This window comes from Peromyscus eremicus, chromosome 20 (assembly GCF_949786415.1).
Source record: "Peromyscus eremicus chromosome 20, PerEre_H2_v1, whole genome shotgun sequence".
Taxonomy (NCBI): Eukaryota; Metazoa; Chordata; class Mammalia; order Rodentia; family Cricetidae; genus Peromyscus; species Peromyscus eremicus.
In genome coordinates this window covers 8,407,797-8,430,568 of record NC_081436.1, presented here as the reverse complement: position 1 = coordinate 8,430,568, position 22,772 = coordinate 8,407,797, and the positions used below count along the sequence as shown (strand labels likewise).

General features: G+C 39.7%; 1 protein-coding gene across 2 annotated transcripts in view; it reads right to left on the bottom strand.

The window, feature by feature from the left end:
• Positions 1–22,772, bottom strand: part of Nell2 (neural EGFL like 2) — a 345,435-nt gene that overhangs the window by 53,223 nt on the left and 269,440 nt on the right. For both annotated transcript variants that reach the window (XM_059247292.1, XM_059247293.1), the window contains exons 15-16: positions 18,903–19,025; positions 16,912–17,007 (exon numbers count right to left, since the gene is read on the bottom strand). In XM_059247292.1, coding sequence (XP_059103275.1) covers positions 16,912–17,007; positions 18,903–19,025 — 219 coding nt within the window. The remainder of the gene's footprint in view (positions 1–16,911; positions 17,008–18,902; positions 19,026–22,772) is intronic.

Genomic DNA, 22,772 nt, shown 5'->3' with positions numbered 1-22,772 from the left:
TCCAAACTCTGTTTTACTTTGAGTAAGAACATTCATTTTGCTCTTTGGTCAGGAGTCTCTTTCCAAATGTTTCCTCTTCCTAATTCCCAACCTCATCATTTTAAGTTGGAGTGGTTTGATTATACTCTAAGCACTAACAAATAAATATAAGTTGATCAGAAAAAAGGAAAGCATGATCTTAACCTGAACGTGGAGATCCTGGATATACACTGGACAGTCTTATGTGGGGACAAGAGCGGAGGTGGAGGAGGCAGATCAGGGCCTGGAAAGCACACCTCATGACGGCCAGAAGTTTTTAAAATTCAATTTAACGAAAGTTTGACCTTGTGTTAAATAAACACAATAGCCCAGAGGCCGTTTTCAGTAGGTTGCAGAAAAGATTAGGAAGCAGTCAGAGCCTTTGTTTCTCACCCCCTCAAATGTTTTCCAGGGACACCCTATCTTGAGCTAGGTCCCAAAGAGATGCAAGATAAAGGTAGGAACTTGTTAGAGAGAGGCAGCTGCTTGAAGTTTGAGGAGACAAAAATGTGTGTGAAGTGGTTATAGGCAACGTTGGGAATGGCAGCTCTCCATTGCTTTTTGAGACCCATTTTCACAAAGTTAAAATGTAGCCAGGCAGAGATGTGTGTTTCTCAGGCAGCTATACAGGAGCAGAACGGAGGAGACCAAGGACTGCATCCGGCAAGGGCTATGGCTTTCCTGGGGTATACAATGGATGAAGAGAGAGTGAGAAAGTGCAATGTGGTCACAAAGGGGTGCTTATATTGATGAACCAGCCAAGGTGGGATTATTATGACCATGGAGTCAAGTCTGGGAATGTCAAAGGATTAAAGGATTCCCTATTCTTTAAGTAAAAGGATTAATACTTTCAGTAAGGATAAACAATTAGTGGAAGGAAGACACTAAGTAGATGAGATGGAAACGGTACTGAAAGAGTAGAAAGTGAAGGCGAGATCACGAGGGTGACGTATTTAGAACTGAAGACAAGGTAAGGTTACAATCGTAAGAGTGTGCACCTGAGGCGGAGGGACGGAGGTGAGGCCGAAGAACTGAACAACCAGCATATGGGGGTTGTTCACAGTCACACTCCAAGTGTCAAGGAAAAAATGGTGGAAGAATAGAGTTGGCCAGATGTAGAAATCCATAATGAAAGAAGGGAGCAAACAAGAAATATGGGGGGGGGGAGGGAGGGAGGTATAGCATGGCGGGATAAAATACAAAATATAAACCTTTTTAATTCAGAAAAGATGTTCCTAATTACCAATTTTCCACTGTATCACATTAGGCTATTTTACTACTTATAATAATACTTTACATTATGTACTACTTATGTGCACAGTGCTTAGACAAACCCCCAAGATGTACATGACATAAGAATAGGAAAGTTTCTCATCACTACAAGGTCTGGGGATACAGGATAACTGACAGGCTCATGTTAGCCATTAATGAACTAGTATGCCAATATGTAAGTAAAATGAACTGCTTATTAGGCATTTACCATAATGCACCCAGTAATGAAAATATCCAAGATTTAGGATGTTGTTTCCTGACTTTATACAGCATTCATTTGATAGAAGAGCAGAGACAGACAGCGCCAGTCACCTCTAAATTATGATTCAAAATGCTTCATGTGTTCAAAAGTGGAAGGGACTCATGTCAGCCACCTTGGGTCAAATGTCACCCCTTTCAAGATGCCTTTCCCAACAAACTGGAGAGGTCGTGTTCCCTGTGATACACTTCAGTAGCACCTTCAGCTCCGACTGCAGAGGCAGCTAAACAATTAGGCTTGAAAATGTGTCCCTCATCTCTCTTTCAACATCTTCTGCTCCATGAGATCAAGAAAAACTCTGCCTTTTCCAACACTTTAAATGAAGCACCTACCCATATAGTTGTCAGACTGAACCTTCCGTAGGATAAATGTTCCATGACAGGGCAGTGTGAAAAGACGCATCATAAAAACCATGATGATGTCCTAAGAATGGGTGACAAAACAACCATGAACCTGACACCTTTTATTGTGGGACACTTTCACCACCAACAACCCTGGTGTGATTTAGTGTGGACATTCAGTTTCATAGGTGAAGACGCCTGACAAAGCTGGCCCTCACTTATATAGTTGTTTCTCTGGGAAAAATCAGGAGGAATAATACATTTGATTCATGTTTTCTTGTTCCCTTTAAAGCAACTAGATTTCCTTTTTACAATTAATCTACCCATGATTCCTCTTCTAACACTCTCCAGGGGTGACTTTTAGAGGTTTGTTTTCACTCTGTTTTTCTCAGAGCAAAGGACTATAAATCTTGTGGACAGTTGCTGTTGCTTTGGTTACCTGACTTCTGGGCAAGGGGAGATGGCACAGTGGGTCATATTAACGAGGCAGCTAGAATAAAGCAGTTCTCTGATAAGTGTCCCGTGCAGTGCGAGCAGTCTCTACGTCTATTCATGAATTAGTGCTCTTAGTGCTCTGAGCACACTCTGCCTTCTAATAGACACTACTGCAGTATCTGATCCAGTTGGAGGGCTTTCTGGTTTCATCTGCCCAAATGGTCCTGAGAGCAAGTATAGTTTTAGTTATTTTCATTAAATTCTCCTTACTAAAAAACATTTTCAAGTTGAAAACATTCCTGCCATTCTTACATACAGTTGGTTAAAACATATTTGGGTGAATCCTTTCTTGAGAATTTGGCAGTACCCAGTTTTACACACTTTGACTATATAGTTCATTTTGAGGAAAGAGACCTACAGGGATGTTTTCACACTTGTAAAGTCATATGTATGATGATTTTCATTACACCAGTTTGAAATAGTAAAAGTTTGAACACAATGTAAATGTCTATTCATACAAGAAGAACACAGTAAATTATTATCCACGCATATACACAGAGAGAATATGATGCAGCTTCCAGGACTGAGATAAAACAAAATGCATGTTTAATCTATGGACTATATGATCCCTTTCTTTTAGTAAGTATGCAAATTCCAAGATGATGAGGGCAACATGCCTTCTGCACAGTCTATAGGTGTGCACGGTGCATGGGGCGTAAGTATGATGGAGAAAAGCCTGTATGTTTACATATCAAACGCTCAGCAGTGTTCATTTCTAGCACGGAGCTGTTGTTTTCTGAAAATGAAGCCCGAGAATGCCCTGCTATGGTTGAGGTACTGCAGTATATTTAGCAACATACTTGACATGTAACCGTCCTGTCACCCGTCAATCATGTGACCAATGGAAACCTTTCCAGGCATTGCTAAGTGTAGGCAGAAGCAGTGGCCCTTGGAGAGTGATTGTACGTATGATTGTCACACATGTCATATGTATATATTAGATACATATATATAAAAGCATTTTTAAAGCAAGGATTTCTCAAGTGCTTAGTTTGAAATGAATTGCTACTTTCCTGGACTGTGCTCAGAGTAGCAATATCCAATTACATGTCTAATTTTTAAATTTCTCCAACTTCTGTTAAGACAGTTAAAATAATTATTTTGAATTTACCAAATGATTAGTATAATAATCTGTACTATTACCTCCTTTCGAAGCATCTTAAGGGCACTTCCTCCCTTCCAGAATAAGAAAAAAGAAAATCTTTACAATTGGTTCCCATGCTTCATACAACAGTGCATACAATGCTGTGGCTCATTTTCCCTTATCTGGCTCTAAAACATGTTAGCATGCAAATTATTAAGATATGAGGGTTATAGTTTGAGGGAGGAATAGCTCAGTTTTTTTCCTGTGCTGGGTTTTCAGTGCCCAGAAGAGGGATGCATGCAAAGCGAACATACAAAAAAGCCTAACAAGGTCACATGAAACGCCAAGTAAATATACAATATACACACCAAGAGATATCTATGGAAAACATGAACTTATAGTCTTAATTAGCTGTAACAGGAATGCAATGAAACTAAAAACAGTTATTAGGACTATTGATGATGAACAATTGCACCTTAAGTGAACTCACATTTTTGTAATCATCACAATTCATCGACTGTATGCTGTATTACATAATTGCTGATATGTACAATGTTTGGGGCTTTATATGTATTTTCACCATTTAATTAACAGTAAAATAGTTTGAAATGGAGTACCTTCTTTTTTGTTTGTGAACTGTTCCCTATGTAGCTCAGACTGGCCTCAAACTCTCTATGTAATCTAAAGTGTCCTAAACAATCATGCCCATCCTGCCAAGGCAGCTGAAGACTAGGATTTCAGACATGCACCAACACACAAGGTTAAAATGCTGTATGTCTTTTGTTCTTATGTCTAATGACTTGGGTTGTTATGATTTATGGAATCACAGAGTCACAAAGAGTGCTGGGAGCCATGTACAATAATTCTGTTTCAATTAGGGTAGAAAGAGAACAGATTTTATTCCCCAATAATTCCAATTTAGTAAATGCTTTTTAAAAAATGTAAATACCCAGATTTTTCCAAAATTCACTTCTAACTCAGTGAAACTTTGGATTAGAGATATAAATATGTTTTTATGATGCTATGAGTTGGCTCAAACTTTGAATTTGTGTATCAGAGTGCTTTACCTCAATGGAGTTCAATGCAACACATGTGTAACTTCTGGTAGCAATGGATAAACTCTGCCTCTGAAACATCCTCTTAGCTGCCATCCACTGGGAAGCAGGAACAACTGCCATACCATACTTTACTGCTAAGACTGTGACTGTCTGCAGCAGGAAATGTTTCTTCCCTGTCACTGCATCCAAGAGGCTCCTCAGACTGCCAAAATTAGTTATCTACCCCTGGGATGCTGTCTGGAGGGTGTGCTTCCCTGGGGATCTTTCCTTTTATGCCACAGGACACCATAAATGGCAAAGAACACAGCTGATATGCTAGTTCTGAAAGTATGTGTATGTATGTTATCTGACATCAGGTAAATCCAAGGGAAAGAATGTGACACAGGTACGAAGCTGAGTAAAGCCATCAGTTATATATTCTTTTTATTATGTGTGTGTGTGTGTGTGTGTGTGTGTGCACATGAGTGTGTGTGCTTGCATGTGTGTGCATGTGTTCATGCATGTGTGTGTGATAAATGTAGCCATTTAACTATATTTCTAGTCTCCATTCATCGGTGTTATGGAGATTCACAATGTTATCTAACTTCATCACTACCTGGTCCACCCCAGACAGATACTGTGCCTGTGACGGAATGGCTCCCCACTTACTCCTGATCCCCAGGAATATAAAATTAACTTTCCATCTATAACCTCTGTCAGCTGACTTTAGTGACCCTGCTTAAAAATGTATTTAGTGCTTAGCTTGTGTCAGTCATCATGATATATGTTTTCAGTGAATTAGTTCATTTAATACATTTACATAAACTCCTTTGCACAGAGGAGGAGGTGGAGATAAAGAGATTGAGCCACTAGCCCAGTATCACATGGCCCAGGGTTAGAGGAGCTGAGAGCCAACAGGACCATCCTGGCTCCTATTTGATGAGCATTGCTGCCTACATTTCAGAAACTCTGAGCACCAACCTTAAATTCAAGTCTATGTTCATGCTTCTTAGTGAACTAAGTTTTAAAACAGATAAAAAAAAAAAAAAACCTTCTGAGCACAAAAATATTCCCTTATGGCATCTAAATCCAGACAGAAGGGTGGTAGGTTTGCCCTTTTAATCTCTCTAAATAGAAAAGGGCATTAATGTGAAGTGATGTGTGCTAAAAGTACATCCTTTAAAGTTAGTTTTACATAATATGCTTGATTTTAGTTGGACCAATAAAGGAAAACCAAGTTTCCTTTCTAGAATGCCTCATTTAAATTTCCCTAACAGCAAACCTGCAAGCTTTGTTCTGGTCCTGGAAGGCACCTAGTTGTTCCCAGCTATGGAGCAGCGTAGCTCTTCCTACCAGAATATCATTTATGTCTGTTATTGAAATGATTGTTTCAGCTTTTACTGCACTAGTATACTCCTCCCATCTGAAAAAATACCCCCAACCACCTTTCTTTACACTCCCTTCCTGAAGTCAAATCAATGTCTGCCTGACTCCGCGATGAGAGTTTATCATCTACTCTGCAATGCAAGTCATAAGTATGGAGCCGAATGTCTCAGACCCCAACGATAGCTATTTTTGCTAGTCATTAATTACATTTGTAGTTGCTTCCCCGTCTCCTGCCAGCTAAGAACACCTGCTTCTTCCCCTCAGTGGTTTCTTCTTGTTAGAGCCATCATCACTGGAAGGGATGGCATGCTGCACTTCTGAGGTCCCTCTGAGGGCTACACTTAAATTTCCTAATGAGGTCCAGGTTTGTCTCCCAAGATGGAAGGCACACAGTCTGTGTCCTGCTGAAGGTATAAGTAATCAGCTTTTCCAAAGAAAGTCTTAAAACAACCTACCTGTGACATTCATGATACTTACTATCAAAATAGATCCCTATTTTTATTTTTGAATCATAAAAATGATTGTCTAAATGATAGAGTGATTCTCTGGAAGTACTGTATCAGACTCCATAGGTCTAAGATAACGTTATTCTACTTTATGATTAAGAAATATACAATATAACATAAGGGGGCAGCATTGGTAGGATGCACGTATTGAGAGGAAGTAAGGTTGCTTCATGCACAGATCAAGAGGGGGTTCACAGAAGACTATGTGAGATCCGGACACATCAGTAGAGATAAAAGGTCATACCCAAGGCCAGTTACAAATATACAGTCTATCACATGCCTGCTGTGTGACCTTGGCTCATCATTTAATTCCACTACTAAGCATTGTTTGTTATTATTATTATTATTATTAATGATCCTGAAAATAATTAGACACATTTAAGAAGGTGGTTGATGTGATTAAAATGAGTTAATGAATGCAAACTAATTAAACCATCCTTGGAGTATGCCAAGTTTTCATTAATGACCAACTGACATATCAGGAAACTTTTAAGCAAGCTTCAAAATGAAAACTACATAAAAGGGAAATGGACAGGTGTCATAACAGAGGAAAGGTCTTGGTTTAGGAAAGTGGAGTTTGGAAGGTTTGGAAGCTTCTGTTCTCATCTCTAGAGACAGTGGAGAGTAGAGACAACTGGGGGAGTAGATATTGGGTAGCTGACTGATGGACAGACAATAAATGACAGACAGATGACACAAAGACAGATAGAAAGAGATAGAGAATTTAAAGGTTTAAAGAGACACAAAAAAGCATAAAATTTCAGAAATAAAAGGAATAATCTAGAAAGAAGGAAGTATTTCAAGGTGGCAGTTGTACCACCTAGAGGGAATTGATCCTGTTCACAGACAGGTCTGGGGGGCAGAAGCAAGTATATTTCAAAGCTCAGGAAAAAGTTAATAACAAAACATATTGTGTTGTAAATTTTAGGGCACCATACGACCTGATGAGCATGCTGCCAGGGCTAGATGCCAGTCAGACAACAAATGAAAGTTTGGCCTCAGTATTAGAGCTTAATGGAAAATCTGCTTCTCACTCTGTGACAAGAAATCACCAAAACATGTTTAGAAAGTCTGGCTTCTGTATCATTTTTATTCCCCCTTCTCCACTTTGTTCTTTAATCCTTTCCCATTATCCTCAACGTTATGGTTAAGATTCTACTGCAACTATGTGCATTGGCGCTGCTTTAAGGGGAGTGAAGGGAGATGGGGGTTCTTCCGGGCTTAGACAATGTCACGTAAAGAAAGGAAAGTATTCTGAGCCCGGTTTGGCAGCATGTGCCTAAGTTCTTGGGAGATGGAGATAGGAGAATTATCCACCTGTCTATCCTGGGCTACACAGTTATGTCTGTATAAACAACAACGACAACAAAAATGATCCCCCCTCCAACAAAAATTACATCACCACCAATAAAAACAGAAAGAGACAAGTCACAGAGCATGGTGCAGAGCAAGCTGAGAAGGTGGAGATGGCGTGAACCCCCTGGGACATGAAGATGAGCTTTGGAGGAACCATGATATAGGACGATGCCTTTTAAAGACTTGACGGTAGTTTAGTCCCATAAAGCCAAAAGTGTTTGGAAATAAATGGGATGACCAAGTGTGTAAACTTGAACAATTTCCACATTTGTGATAGTGAGGATGACAAAAGGCAATCAGATGGGCCACAGCAGGAAAGAGGACACCTGTGCAAATAAGTCAGGCAGAGAAGACAAATGTCACATGTTTCCATCACATGTGAACATTCAACAGGTTGATCTCATGGATGTAGAGTGGATGCCAGAGGCTAGACAAGTTAGGGGATTCAGATAACATGCGCCAAAATGCAGCTAGATGGGAGGACTTCATCCTAGTGTTCTAAAGCACTGACAGGCCCTGATGTGAGCATTACATATTATGTGCATGTATCAAATTATCCCATCATACATCATGAATATGCAAAAAATGAAAGCTTCTGAGCCTGCTCCTCCATGGCAAGGAAACCAGCTTTGGGTTTATGCAGACCTCACTGAATTCCTGGCTCTTCAGTCAGATGGCTATGAGACCTTGAGCAATCCCTGACGTTTTAGCTTTTGTTTCTAAAAGTGAGAATGAATAGAAAGACTTACCACATAAGATAGTTGGTTAATAACATAAAATTCTGTAAAAAGGCCAAGAAATATGAACCCTTCAGTAACATTTATGAAGAAGTTACATTTGATTCATCAGAGAGTCATTCAAAGGAACGGGGTAGTCTAACACAAATGACCAGAGCAAGTGCAGGGCACTGGGGGCCATCTCTCCCTCCTATTCACCTTGCAGGAATGTAAATCTCTTAAAGATCTGATTATATTCTATGAATATTCATTACATATAAAATCTAACAATCTTCCCCATTATAATCTTAGGTAAGCTAACACTAGTTGATACATTAGCTGACTTATTCTGTTAGGCAGGCAGTAGTGTTAGCGCTCTCTGTGTAGTGTGAACAGTTTTGTGTGTAAGGAAGACCTGCTTCCCACTAGTTGTAATTAGGCTTTCTGGAGAGAGCTCTTCTCTTCATTCATGGAGTGAAAGCTTTAGCTTCTTACAATACACACTGCACTCTTGATTTTTGCCCACTAAGGATTGGTCATAGGCACCTGGATTTTAATTTACCTAGTTTTACTACTAATGGTCACAATTAATAATAATAATAATAATAATAATAATAATAATAATAATAATAATAAATATTAAACATAGTTATTGTTTTTATGAGGTCCATTAATTGATCTTCAAGCCAAAATCCCAGTTATAATCAATCATTTTACTTTCATTGACTTAAATATTTTTAAAAGTAACAGGCTATAAAAATGTAAGTGGCTAATCATGAAAAGGAGGAAGTCTACATTGTTTTTAAGATGGAGTTGAACCTTTTAAAATCTAAAGGAAAAAACTGCCTTGAGTAAGAATATTTTGCATAAAGGTACCAAGCAAAGAGGACTTTCTTACTCAGGGACACACAAGAGTCCAAGAAGACCAGGACCCCAGCGCTCCTTCACTTAACTTCGTTCAGGTTTTGATTGAACTACAAGTCAAGCTTCCTTCCTACTCAGCCTTATGTTCAGACACAGATCCTGAGAAAACTGGCCATGGAAACCACCTGGGAGCTTACTCTCTGCACACTTAATCAGCTATGGGCTTGCCTCCTAGACCCCAGCAGCAGGAGTCCATCCTGAAGTTCCCTTTGAATGATCATTGCTACAATTACAGCTCCCGAACTCTTTAAGAACCATTTCCTCCGGAGTTACCATGCCGGACAAAATTTGCAGCTAACAGTCTCTTCAGAGGTATGAGTATTATTTGGGAACCACCTATTCTCTCCCTGCCGTTTGGGTAAAAGGCTCCCCTGTGCAGTCAGATCGTCGGAGTACAAAGCTTCAAAGAAAGAAACTGTATTTACTTCCCGTGTCTTTACAAACTTCCAGTCATGCTGTGTATGTGCAGGAGCTTAATGACTGTTAAATATAGAGAAATCGGAGCATGCATTCCACAATGTTAGCTGCTATTGTAAAGGCACTTTGCCATCTTATGGTGCAGCAGGAGTACCTTGCACACAATTCCTACTTTCCTAGTCTTTGGTACAGAGACCAAAGCAAAGTACTACTTGAAACTCAGATTCCCCATCTGTGAATAATAACTGCTTTAGAGGGTTAGTCATTATAGGGGTTAGAGGTGAGCCCATAATAGCAGCAAACACTCATTGAACCATTGTTGTAGCTGCTACATGCATTAAGTCCTTAACTTCTCAATTGAAAAAAGAAAATGATTATTACTATTCTTTTTAAAACAAGGAAATCAAGACACACAAAGAGTTATGTGATTTGTCCCAGTCTACACTTAGTAGTGGAAGGGTTTGTACTTGGACATGACAGCCACCCACCCACTGAGGCTTCTGGGTGGTGTGCTCAGAAGTGAACTTTCAAGTAGTGACTACCGTGAAAGAATGTGACATTAAGAATCCCAGGAACTCCCAATAATAAAGTTCCATTTAATCTCCATGTAGAGATCATAAGTGTCCACAACACCCGGTCATCTAGGCTCTGCTTGACCAGTTCATCTGGCCAAGCCATTTTCATATAAGGTTTTTGTAATCAGAACATTTGTTATTTGGAACGGGATCTTTTTTTTCCTGTTTCATTAATTTTGATTGCTGGAGATACATAGGATAGTAGACTCCTAGAGCCACAAACTATTTTAGCTCTTCACATATTTGAGGATACCTTCCACACATCACATTTCCATTTTCTCACTTTTTCCCCTCAATAAGCAGTTATCTAGGTTTTATGCAACAGTACCTTTGTTTCCTCTAGAACTTTCGCCTCCATGAAAACGTTTCCCTACCCCCTCTCTCAGCTGCCCATAGGCATGTAGAAACACTTGCCCCAGCTGGAGGCCAACTCCAAGGAAAGAGTACTTTCTAGACATACCAGGGCAGATGCACATACGAACTCACAGGAACTGTGAGAGCATGCACAGGGCCTGTACATGCTGATGCCCAACCAAATTCCAGCTTGAGAAGGGGAGGTGGGCATAGAGTCCCACCCCTAGCTAAGAACCTATCTATAATTCAGAGCTGGGGTGGGGGGATTTTTTTTTTTTTTACTGAGTCTCACTGGGTATATCAACCACACTCCAGGAGAGGCCCCATTCCCAGGAGTAGTTGACCAGTGCAAATCATTCCTTGTTTGGTGGGGGGTGTGGTTAAGAGAAAGAAAGAACATAAAATTGGGTGGATCTGGAGTTAGGGGAGGATCTGAGAAGAGTTGGGGAGAAGGAAAAATATGATCAAATATATAGAGTGTGAAATTCTCAAAGAATAAATAAAAACATTTTTAAAAGTCAACATTTTATAAGTAAAACTGAAAATCTTCCTGAAATTCTTAAATATCTCCACTTGGCCTATTTTCTTGGAAACCTGCTCTCATACAGCTAGAAAATGGTTTCTCCCTTGCATTAGCTTCATGGTGTGGCCTCATTTCTAGTGCTAATTAGGCAGGCCTTACAGTAAGAGTATGAAAAATGTCCCCATCATACTTGTTATCTATTATACATGACTGATCCCGGGAAAGAGTGAGCAGGATTCTTCCAATTAACCTGAAGGACTTGGAAGAATGGCTTTGACCCTGGACACCGAGAACTAGTTTTTGGGGTTATTTTGGAACAGTTTTGGGTCAACTGGTACTGTGAAGTAGCTCAAGGTGGTCTCAAACTCACGCCAATCCTCTGCCTCAGCCTCTCAAGTACTGCAATTACAGACATGCAACACTATGACTAATTTAACTACTTTAAAGAAACAGAACAGCATTTATATTTTCATAAAGATTAACTTTTAAAGATTTCCATTTGAACTAAAATAGATCAATATTTAAGTTGTTTAAAGGCTGAACATTCCTGAATTAACTATTTTAAACTAATAAACAGTAGTAAAACTATACTAAAGCTTGCTTCTGAAGAAATATAGAAAACAAGAATCAAGAATCATTATTACCTTTCTTTGACATCATTCCAGGGCATCCAGATCTCAAGGGTGCTCTAAAGCCTCAAAGGTTTTATAAATACATACATACATATATATATATATATATATATATATATATATATATATATATATGGCTTTTAAGCTAAAATTTCTGCTATAACCATATAAAGTATCATCCAACTAGCACTTGACAAATCTTAAGTCTTATGCTGCTTGCTCATTTCATTCGTTCTCTAGAAAAGGTGGAAGATATTATTGTTGTGCACCAACTAAGGCATGGAAAAATGAAGTAGCACGAAAAAAGTCACATAGCTAGTAAACAACAGAGCTGGGACTGTGGCTGCTGCCTCTCTGGCTTCCACTTCCATGCTCTTGAACTGTGGGCTACATGCTGCAAGGAAGACCGCAGTTCTACACAACAAGCACTTAGAACCGAACTCAAAGGACTTGGAGGATCGCTACACAGAGAGTAGATACGCTTCAGCACCAGTTAACGCTACCAATGTTACAGTTGGAGGCTTTTGGTGAGTTGGTTTCTGTTGTTGCTCCTGGGCTGGGGCAAGCAAGACAGAACCCAGGTCTTCACATGGGTAAGGCAGTCAGCTGGCCTCTGCCTCACACTGCCCCCGTTTTTAAATATTCTTACAGATTTTGGGGGTAAAACAATTTTGCCATCTGTCATTTTGGTAAGGAAAAGTATGTTATATTTCAAATGTTTTGAGGATTTTCTCTTGCTTTTAAACATTGTTTAGTCTTCCCATGTAAAGTAACACAAATCAATACAAGCTTCTGCAAAATATACCTTATAAATGTATGAGATTATACAATTAAATGTATGCTATTTGTAATGAAAATGTGGGAATTCAACCTCATCACTGATTGATTCACATTAACAACTTTTCTTATACATATTTCGACCAGAATATACTATTTACTAAAAGAGTTTTTTACTATCTACCTAGTACTAGATCTATAATTACTAATACATATTAATATAATAATATATAATTTAAAGTCAATCAACCCTAATCCACTTGAAGTTATTTTTGAAGTAAATTGATACTCATATGCCACTTGCTTCAATTCCTCAGTTTAAAACTATGTATATTAAAGCTAATGCAACTTAAATTTATGTTTATTTAACAAGTCACTAAAAATAACTAAAATTTTATTTCATGTTTTGATCTGTGGCTAAGAAATTCATCATTTTACACATAGGAATAAGGAAGCCATTTATCACTAAAACATATGATCTCCTCTTTGATATTTCAGCATGTGCTTTTTTCAAATTTGCCTTTTGATATCAACTCTTTCCAGCTGTAAACATTTTAATTTCATCTATGAAAGCAGTTGCTTATAGGAGACTGTCAGATTTTTTTAGTGTTACGTGCTAAATCATTATGAAAGATTTACTTTTCATATAAGACAGCTTTTCATATTAATCATCACACTAGACACATGTTTGCTGAGGTTTAGCCCTGGGCAATAAATACAGAATGGCAGCGATAGAGCTGTTAAATCTTGGCACATACATTTCTAACACATTGTATTGAGTTATGCAAGAAATAATCACCCTACTAAATCCAAGTCAAACATCTCGGAGAATATTTGGATGCTTAATTAAAAACAAAGTTATGCTCTTCATGTGGGTGATTTTGTTCAGTGGCTAAAAAGTCCATGAAAAATTAATTTAGCTCAGTAAAGAGCACACACGTGACTCCTTTTTGAAGTTAGTAAATGGCTTCTGCCATTTCTACTAAGACACAATGAATAAACAAACTAAATAAATGGGGGAGGAAAGTTCTACATAAACCTCAACTCAAATAACAAGACTTGGTCAATGTTCTGCTCACTAAGATGGTTTTTGAGCAAAGTTGGGAATTCTTTATTCCACCTATGGTAAGGCTTAGTACACAGCCACTGGAGGTCCCAGGTTTAGATGTATCCAGTTCTACCAGGCTGAAGCTCAGCCACTTCTGCGTTTGGAAAGCACCGCCATCTGGACGCTTTTCCTCCCTGGGAGAGGAAAATCTCCACCATCCTCTTTGTTAAGGCTAATGGGATTAGCATGCAGTTGGAGGTGTAAGCCTAGCAAAAGAGATCAGATGAAAGATGGTGGGACACTAAATTCTGACGCAGGCAACATGGTGTAAGGACAAGAAGGAGGGATATAGAAAACAACAGCCTAGGGATGAGTTCTAGATTGTCACAGGGTTCTAGGGTGAAACACAGCTCTGTGTCTCACCTGCCATGCACCAGTACAGGACCAGACAGATGATCATGAAGGCCTCTTTAAACTAACATGGAAAATCGTCCATCAAGGAAGTTAGTATACTATTTTTCTTCATCACTCAATTGATAATTCATTTATACCTTTATTTACAGAATATCTACCAAGATATGGACCATATACTCAAGGATATGAAAGTAGAGAAGATATACCCTGTGATTAGTATCACAGTCACACGTGTAATGTATCTATAAATTAAAATAAAGTGAGGAGGAAGAGGGTGAATCAATACTTTGGAGGACCTTTATTTAATATAAGATTAAAAAAAACCAAACTATGCCCTCTGTCATAAGGGTGCAATAAAATACCACATCAGGAGTAGAAAATACAATATATGGGTCATATGATCATATTTGTGTTCTGATGTTCAGTGGAGACAACTGCAAAAGAACCTTCATCTACTACAGCATCAGTCAAGATGGGAAGGAACAGACCATGGTCTCCTTAGGAATAATATATTCAGTTTGGGGTCCTTGAAGTTAAGGTTTCCAAAGATACCGGGAGGCACATCATAGAAAGCAAAAATTTGGGACTAGAAGCATCTTTGTTGAAGCCAATAACTCTGACTTTAGGGATACAAAAAATTAAATGACTCTGAACCCTACTATGGTAGTTTGAAAAAAAATTACCCCCAAAGGGAGTGGTACTATTAGGGGGTGTAGCCTTGTTGGAGGAAGTGTGTTACTGTGAAGGCAGGCTTTGAGGACTCATGTATGCTCAAGCCACACCCAGTGTCTCAGACCACTTCCAGTTGCCTGTGAGTCAAGATGTAGGAACCTCAGCTACTTCTCCAGCACCCTGTCTGCCTGCAGGCCACCCTATTGCACCATGATAAAAGACTAAACTTCTGAAAGTGTAAGCCACCCCAATTAAATGTCTTTCCTTTACAAGAGTTGCTGTGGTCATGGTGTCTCTTCACAGCAATAGAAACCCTAAGATATCCACTTTTAAAAATTCTAATGTAGGTAATAGGTAGTTCAGAAGAAACTGTGAAGGTTGAGGTTAGGTATAAAGGGCACAGACAATAAGAAGTTAAGGCCACAGTTAAACCATAAGATTGGCTTCCAGCCTCTCTCTGTGCTCAAAATCCTTGGCTGCTACACAAAGCTACTTAGAGTCACTCTGGGACTGTCTGCATAGAGACTCAAAGTTCAGGGATAATTGAAGTGAGCCAGATATTCTGGTAGCTATTTTTACCTCAGTATTGAATATGTCATTGCTATATTAATATAATGCCATTACAGATTTTTACACTTTCCTCATGTGACTGTTAAATAGATGGATGATACGTAGGACTGGACATGGCCACTATTCACCAAAGTTCTAGACCACTGTCTTCACATTAGGGAAAGGGTATAAGTAAGTAGCCAGTATTTAGACTTCTAACCTGAACAGCACAAAGTGTTATTCCCTGGAAACCTAATCACCAAAATGTTGAGACACAAAGTTTCACAGGGAACCTTTGTAGGTCCGGAAATAGTGGTGGAGAAATGCCAGAGGACAGACATTTTGGACAGTTGCTGCATCAGCAGCATCTGATTTTGACCCAGTACATTCCATGGTAATCAACTGCTCAAAATCTGTATATTTAGCATGTTAACCAGTTTGATTCATATACAAAACACATTTGGGGGATTCAGACGTAAAACATGACCTCTTCAAAAGAATCCTACATATAAAAATGTCACTACTTTGTATCAGGGATCTGTATTAATTATCCACTGAACGTTAAAAACAATTCTTTATAGGCCCATCTGAAACAGGTGAGACCTTGGTGAGTACAGCCTGAGTACTCCAGCAAGATCTTATACTAAGGTGTGCGCTTCCCAAGTAGAGCAGGTCATTTTCCGTCCCACACACTGACTGGGCAGTATTTTTTGCTAAACCGCATGAGCCTGTAAGAGTGCAGGAGGGGCCCAGCACACAGGACCACTCCTACAGGGAGACCTATGAGAAGCCATGTGACATACAACTGCAGTCACCACTGGCAGATTTCTCTTGGGAAAAAGGCAGTTCCCGAGGTCACCTGCTATGAGAATCCTTAGCTTACAGCAACCGAATGACCGCTTGTATGATTTCAGCCGGGGACACTTTTGTTTTACTGCTAATATGTGCTTTTCATCTGACAGGCCCTGTTATTCTGTTGTCATAAGCAGCGTGCATACCACATGGTCTTTAAAACAAATTTTGAGGCTTCCAGCATTAGTATCCATCAGAAGCAATAAATCTGAGGTGCACTTAAGTGAAAAATTTAGGAATAAATGCCTCAAACATTTTCCAATAAATACTAATGAATGAAACTGGGCCATTTTTTAATGTCTCAAATGTAAATACAGACAGTAGTTGATCCTAGGATCCTAGGAGTGGGTCCATAACCTTGAACTCTATGCTTTAATGTAGCCAGAGCTTCCAGTAAAATGTGCTCTGAATGAGCAATAAGAATTACTAAGTCAAGAAAGCCTGGGCTATTCCATGCCTCTGTCGGCAAGAGCCCAATATATACCTAATTGTAATAGCTGCAAAACCTCCTTAGAGTGACTTGAGGGAATCACTCAGTGACTATGCATCACTGATGGTTCTCCACCCCCTCCCCCGCCCTCAGCTTCCTTATGAACAGTGCCATGGTTTGAGAACTCACTTAAAACCCGAAACATTATTTCCCTCATGAGTTACTTTATGTAGCAGGGTAAAAATCTACTTTGTAGACGAAATGATAGTCCTACCTGTCTCACAGCTGGGTCCAGTGAAGCCTTGTGGGCATGCACACACGTTGGCAGCAATGCAGGCCCCTCCGTTTCTACAGCCATCTTTGCAGAAAGCTACAATAATCCAGATACACGAATAAATCAGACAAGCAGTATCAGATACATGGTTGTCATTGTGTTGTAAGTAAGCCACTCCATAATCTCTATGCCCAGCTGTTCTTTATTCCCTTGCAGAAGTAACATCAAGTGATAAAAGATGCTGTGATTTCATCATGATACAGTCTTTTCTACACATGAGAGAAACTCAGTATGAGTTTGGAAAGAGTTTCCCACACTAAGGAAATAGTTTGCCTGAAACATGACAAAACGCAGCAAGCTTCCATAGTGTGAAGAGCACTACAGTTTGTATTGTATTCTGTTGTAAAAATCACACTTGAAAACAAGCATTGAAAAGTGGTAGCCATTCTAGATGAGGCAAAACATGAGAGAATACGTGGAGGAAATGGGAAATGATGTACTCCTGAGGCTTGGGCCATCGACATGCTGGCTAAAGTGCTAAGACACCAGGGAAGAGTCTTGGTCTTCCATAAGTTCTAAGCTGCCCTTGCTGACTTAGAAACACCCAATTGTAAGAACCATTTGCCCCAATGGCCTTCTGGGAGAATGGCATTCACCGGCTAAGGAGAAATGCTATCTGTTGGTGTCTATACCTGTTCATAAATTCCTGAGTTACTTACAGTTTATGATCTGCTTTTCATATCAGAGAAAAATCAGAATCAAGCCGAAATAAGAGGAGGGAGCATTGGGGCCCAACAGCTCCATACCAGATGTTTTGAAGGAAATTCTAAGTGTTTAGTTATATTATTTGTCTGTTTCCAAGCAAATTCTTCTGCAATTTTGATTCCAAAAGGAGAAGACCTTCTTTATGATGATCTACATGAAGATGCATGAAGTTTTGAATACCAATGCAACCCACAGTCCACTGCAGACCAGGTCTTATGACCCGTTCCTGAATGTGGTCTTTCCTTCTCACAAACCCACTACCATAGTAAGTCTACTCTAGTGAATGTCCAGGTAAAGGCTACCATAGACATGTTGGCAGCTTGTGAGGCTCTAATGTCTACATTATACAAATCAATTGAGACTAAGGAATATGAACTCTCTATCCTATGGGATTGGGTACTTTCAAAAACAGCTCTTCATTTCCCATGTGAAGAAGGGTATAAGTTCACCTGGGGGAGAAGGCTTGGAGGAATATGAAGTAGTAAATGGCAAAAAACTACAGCTAGAATGTCCACTAATGGAAATTGAAGTCCAAGGTGGACATTTAGGGGAACTGTCAACTGACACTGGAAAAGTAGCTAACACAAGAAACCACAGCACACACCGAGCCAGTGTGCATAAATCATATCAGTCCCACAGTGACAGACACTTGAGAAAGAAAGCATAGGAAATGGGGTGCTTTTTCAAGGGGGATTAACAGTGTTATACGTGAGTAGGTCATGCTTCCAGAAAAGTCGCTATCATGATACATTCATGTTTGGGCTCCAAAACAAAATGCCCGAGGCTGGGATACTGGTAAACTGAATGAAAAGAAAGGTTCAAAGAAGCTGAAGACAGAGGTTTAAAGAGTATGAGTGTGCACATGAGAAGGGGAGGAAACAAAATAATGATGCTTAGGACTTCAAAGATGGAGAGCATTCTGTGATATAAAGGCCAGGATGTGGCTGTGGGTGTAGTCTGTAGAGAAAGACAGCTATGTGAACTGCTGTCGCTGAGGTCACAGAAGATTAGGGCAAAAAGTGGGAAAACTGCTTGGCTACCTAACTGCTGGAGTGACCAAGGAGGGTGCCCGGAGCTGAGAGGAAGGTGATGGGCCATGGAACAACACTCAGGAAAACCTAAGCAACTCGGTGTTTATGAGGTCCAGAAGAGGGGTGCACAGGTACAGAGGAAAGGAGATGGGTGGCTCTGTGTGGTGCAGGGCAATGGCCACGGAAGCTTTCTACCTTTGCATATGGTTCCATTTCCAGTGTAGCCAGGCTTGCAGACACAGTTGTGTCCTCCAACAGTATTAAAGCATAAAGCATTTTCATCGCAGTTGTGTTGATTTGTGACGCACTCATCATGTTCTGAAATGAAGAATACAATTTTGTTACTCAATGATAGTTTTCAAAGATACCATACTTTAAATCCATCGGCGTCTTGGTTATTATATAGCAATTGTCCCCACCATAGATGGAGACAAATTATAAACTAAAGACAAACTCAGATTGTTTCAAATTTTGAAGTATGATGTACACATGTAGTTTCTATTTTTAATTAGTCAGTTCAAAAATAGCTGAAAAACAGTCCGACCAATGGCAGGATAGAATAGACATGCTCAGAGGCAAATGACAAAGTCAGCTGTGTAACCTCTGTGATTGACACTTAGGGAGTTATCCTTATAAAGTAAGTCTGCATGCCACCTAACTGTTCCTTATAATATGTGATTCATAATAAGAAAGGATGGAAAATTGTTTTACTTTTGTGGTAGTTTGAATGTAATTGATCCTCCTAATCTCATAGGATGTGGCACTATTAGGAGGTGTGGCTTTATTGGAGTGGGTGTGGCCTTGATGGAAGAAGTGTGTCACTGTGGGGGTGGGCTTTGAGGTTTCCTATGCTCAGGATACAACCCAGTGTCTCAGTTGACTTCCTGTTCCCTGCAAGCCAAGATGTAGCCAGCACCACCTCTGCCTGCAGGCCATCATGCTCCCTGCCATGATGATAATGGACTGAACCTCTGAAACTGTAAGCCAGCCACCTCAATTAAATGTTTTCCTTATAAGAGTTGCTGTGATCATGGTGTCTCTTCACAGCAATAGAAACCCTAACTGAGACACTCTAAAAGTTTTGGCCTGCAGGATGACAGGGCTGACACTCTGGGAGTTGGATGCCACCAGTTCCCATCTGCAGCCGCACTTGCCAACATAAAGATTGTGATGCACTGTTGTGAGATCTTACCTTCAATGTCCTCTCTCCTCAAAGGAAGCACCCTGTGTCTATTTGATAAGATAGATTTGTTTTCCTAAAATATGTATCTAATGTGTGCAAATATACATAAGACACAGAGTCTACATGATGTGCCCTTCAGCTGGGAGCAGCTGGTTACTTGTCAAAGTCCTCAATCATTTGATCCCTTTTAGCACTCCTGTGAGAGAGGCAGACCAGCTCACAATACCAAGGATAAGGCGATTGAGACTTAAATGAAAATGCATCTTGCCCGAGTCCTAGGAGTATTAGATAACTTCAGATTTTCAGCATTCAGCAAAAATATAGAAGTTAATAATAAATAAAAGAAGGTGTGTAGGGGGAAGAGATCTAATATCAAAAACAACTTGTGCAAGAAATAAAATATGTAAGGACATGCACACAGATTAGTTTAGGTCCCTAAACTATTTATTATCTGGGTTTCTTTCACATCACTGTTTGCTTTTCATTTTAGAACTCTGTATCCAGGGCATTTTAACACTAACATAACTGTAACTTCAACAATTCTGCTTTGGCATATATGGTTGAGAGTATACTATGTGATTTAAAACAACTCTCAGTGGACTTCCTGTGTTTTATTTTTTAAATATTCATTAACATTCCACTATGATCTCATGACTGGTATTATAAGGAAGCCCGATTATGATCATTTTAACACTAGCCCTGAAATAAAACTTTTAGAAACTATTCCCAATAAATCCATTAGAGAACACAAGATTATCAATATTAATGCTTAAGAATTACAGCAATGGATATGTTATTTTTAAGTTCCTAGCAAAATTATTCAAGTACTAAGTTCTAGCTCCTCATTGTTCTCTAAGAATGTCTGAGTCTGTGCCCATCATCTGCAGCATAGGAAAAGTGCATGGCTCCACAGAGGACTTGCACTTTGGCATTCACCAAACGTCCCAGGGGCCAGGAGGGGCAGGTGGCCACCTTCCTCTGGGCTCTTCTAGCTGAAATGATAGAAACCTATGCTCTAAAGTTTGTGCCTGCTGTCAGGTTTCTTCTCAGTACAGTCAATCTACACATCTGTGTGGGGACAATCATACACCCTTCAAAGAAGCTACTGAGGGGCTAAATACTATTGCCTTCCCTGCCCATCTTGTCCTCTTTGTTATCTCATGATCCCTGTGTAGAGGACAGGCCTGACAGGGTCTATTTAGAACCCAGAATGGAATGTGCTACAAATATTAAATAACCACCAAATGAAATGACCTGGGTTACTCTCGTCTCACTTATTCATAGTTCCTGAGAGGAGGGTGAGTGCTCCCGGGCAATTCAAAGACAGAGACAGTTTTTCTGGGTTCTGAACATGCCTTTACAATCACGTCTGGCAGTGCCTAAGGTACCCTGCTCCTCAGGTTCTCCTGGAAAATGCTAGCCATCCTTAGAGATTACACTAAAGTGTCAGGCCCTTTGTGAAAACATCTTCCTGTCTTCTACCTACAAAGTTAGGGTTCCTGTTGGTCTGAGACCCACATCCCAAGCTCTGCTGCTCTCATTAATTATACACAGCTACCTCTCCCCACTCTTCTAATCTCAGCCCCACTCTGACATTGTAAATATTTATACAACAGTGCTTTTCCTTTGGATTTCATTTCATAATTTAAGAGAATGTTTCTTGAGAATACACAGGTGGATAGACAGAATGTTTCTTGAGATACTGAGATATACAAAGAGATAACATGCATATGTACACACACACACATTTATCCACCACCAAAAGTAGAAAAGTCCATGGCAGATTTAGAACTAGGAAAACAATTGCTTTATATTCTCTTTTATGACTCAACTGTCCATTATCTGCATTCCATGGAATTTACATGCTTATACATAAAGTTTACAGTGTACATAAAGTTTAATGTCTTTTTGGGTGTGTGCACAGTCTTCTACTGCTTTACAATGAAAAACTATCATTTCATTATTGCATTTCCACCATACTTTTTAACCCTGTCTAGTAAAAGCCTTATGAGAATTACAGAGCTTCCCAGGACTGAAGTAACATTCCATGCCTAGTGATATCCTCATTTTATAAGACTGGAAGACATTTTTAAAAGAAAAGTAAGGTACACAAAATGGTCAAGCTCAATTGCCTTCAATGCAAGGTAGTTAGCTCATAGAAGCCCATGGAAAAGTGTACAGTAGTCTGAGAAATTTGTGAAAATAGCATCAAGATACAAACTTAGATAGTTGGTTTACTTCAACTATCAGTGCTGTCTAGGGGATTTCCTCTTTTATTGCAGACCATACTGCAAGGGTTAAGAAAGCAACAGGTTCTACAGAAGCTTCACTCCTCCCACCCCCTCCTGCTGCCCCAGTGTTGTTCCACACGCCACACACACACACACACACACACACACACACACACACACACACACACACACGCCAAAGCAAGCAGGTAGTTCTTTGCACTAATTGGTGGAGAACCTCAAAACAACAGAACCATGAATCTGCAGTACTGAGACCATGTTTTATTGAAAACAACTCACAACTATCAAGATGTAGCCAGATGAAACGTACCCAGTCTATTCTATCAACTCAGATCTTTGAACTTGCACACCACTTCTTAGTATCAGCATGAGATAATCATCCTACTATCGATCTTTTCAAGAGGGATATAACCTGAGTTTGAACAACATTCTGTGTTACAACATAATGATTTCTAGATGACTCAGGGTGTCTAGGGAAAAAGAAAAAAACTAGGATTCATTCATTCCCTCCTCTAAGGTCCCTCCTTAACCTCTGCACAGATACTTAGTGACTGTGCTTTCTACCACCAGATGAACATACATTTCCCCATGGTTAAAACATTCATGTCCCAATATCACTGACACTTGTGGGAC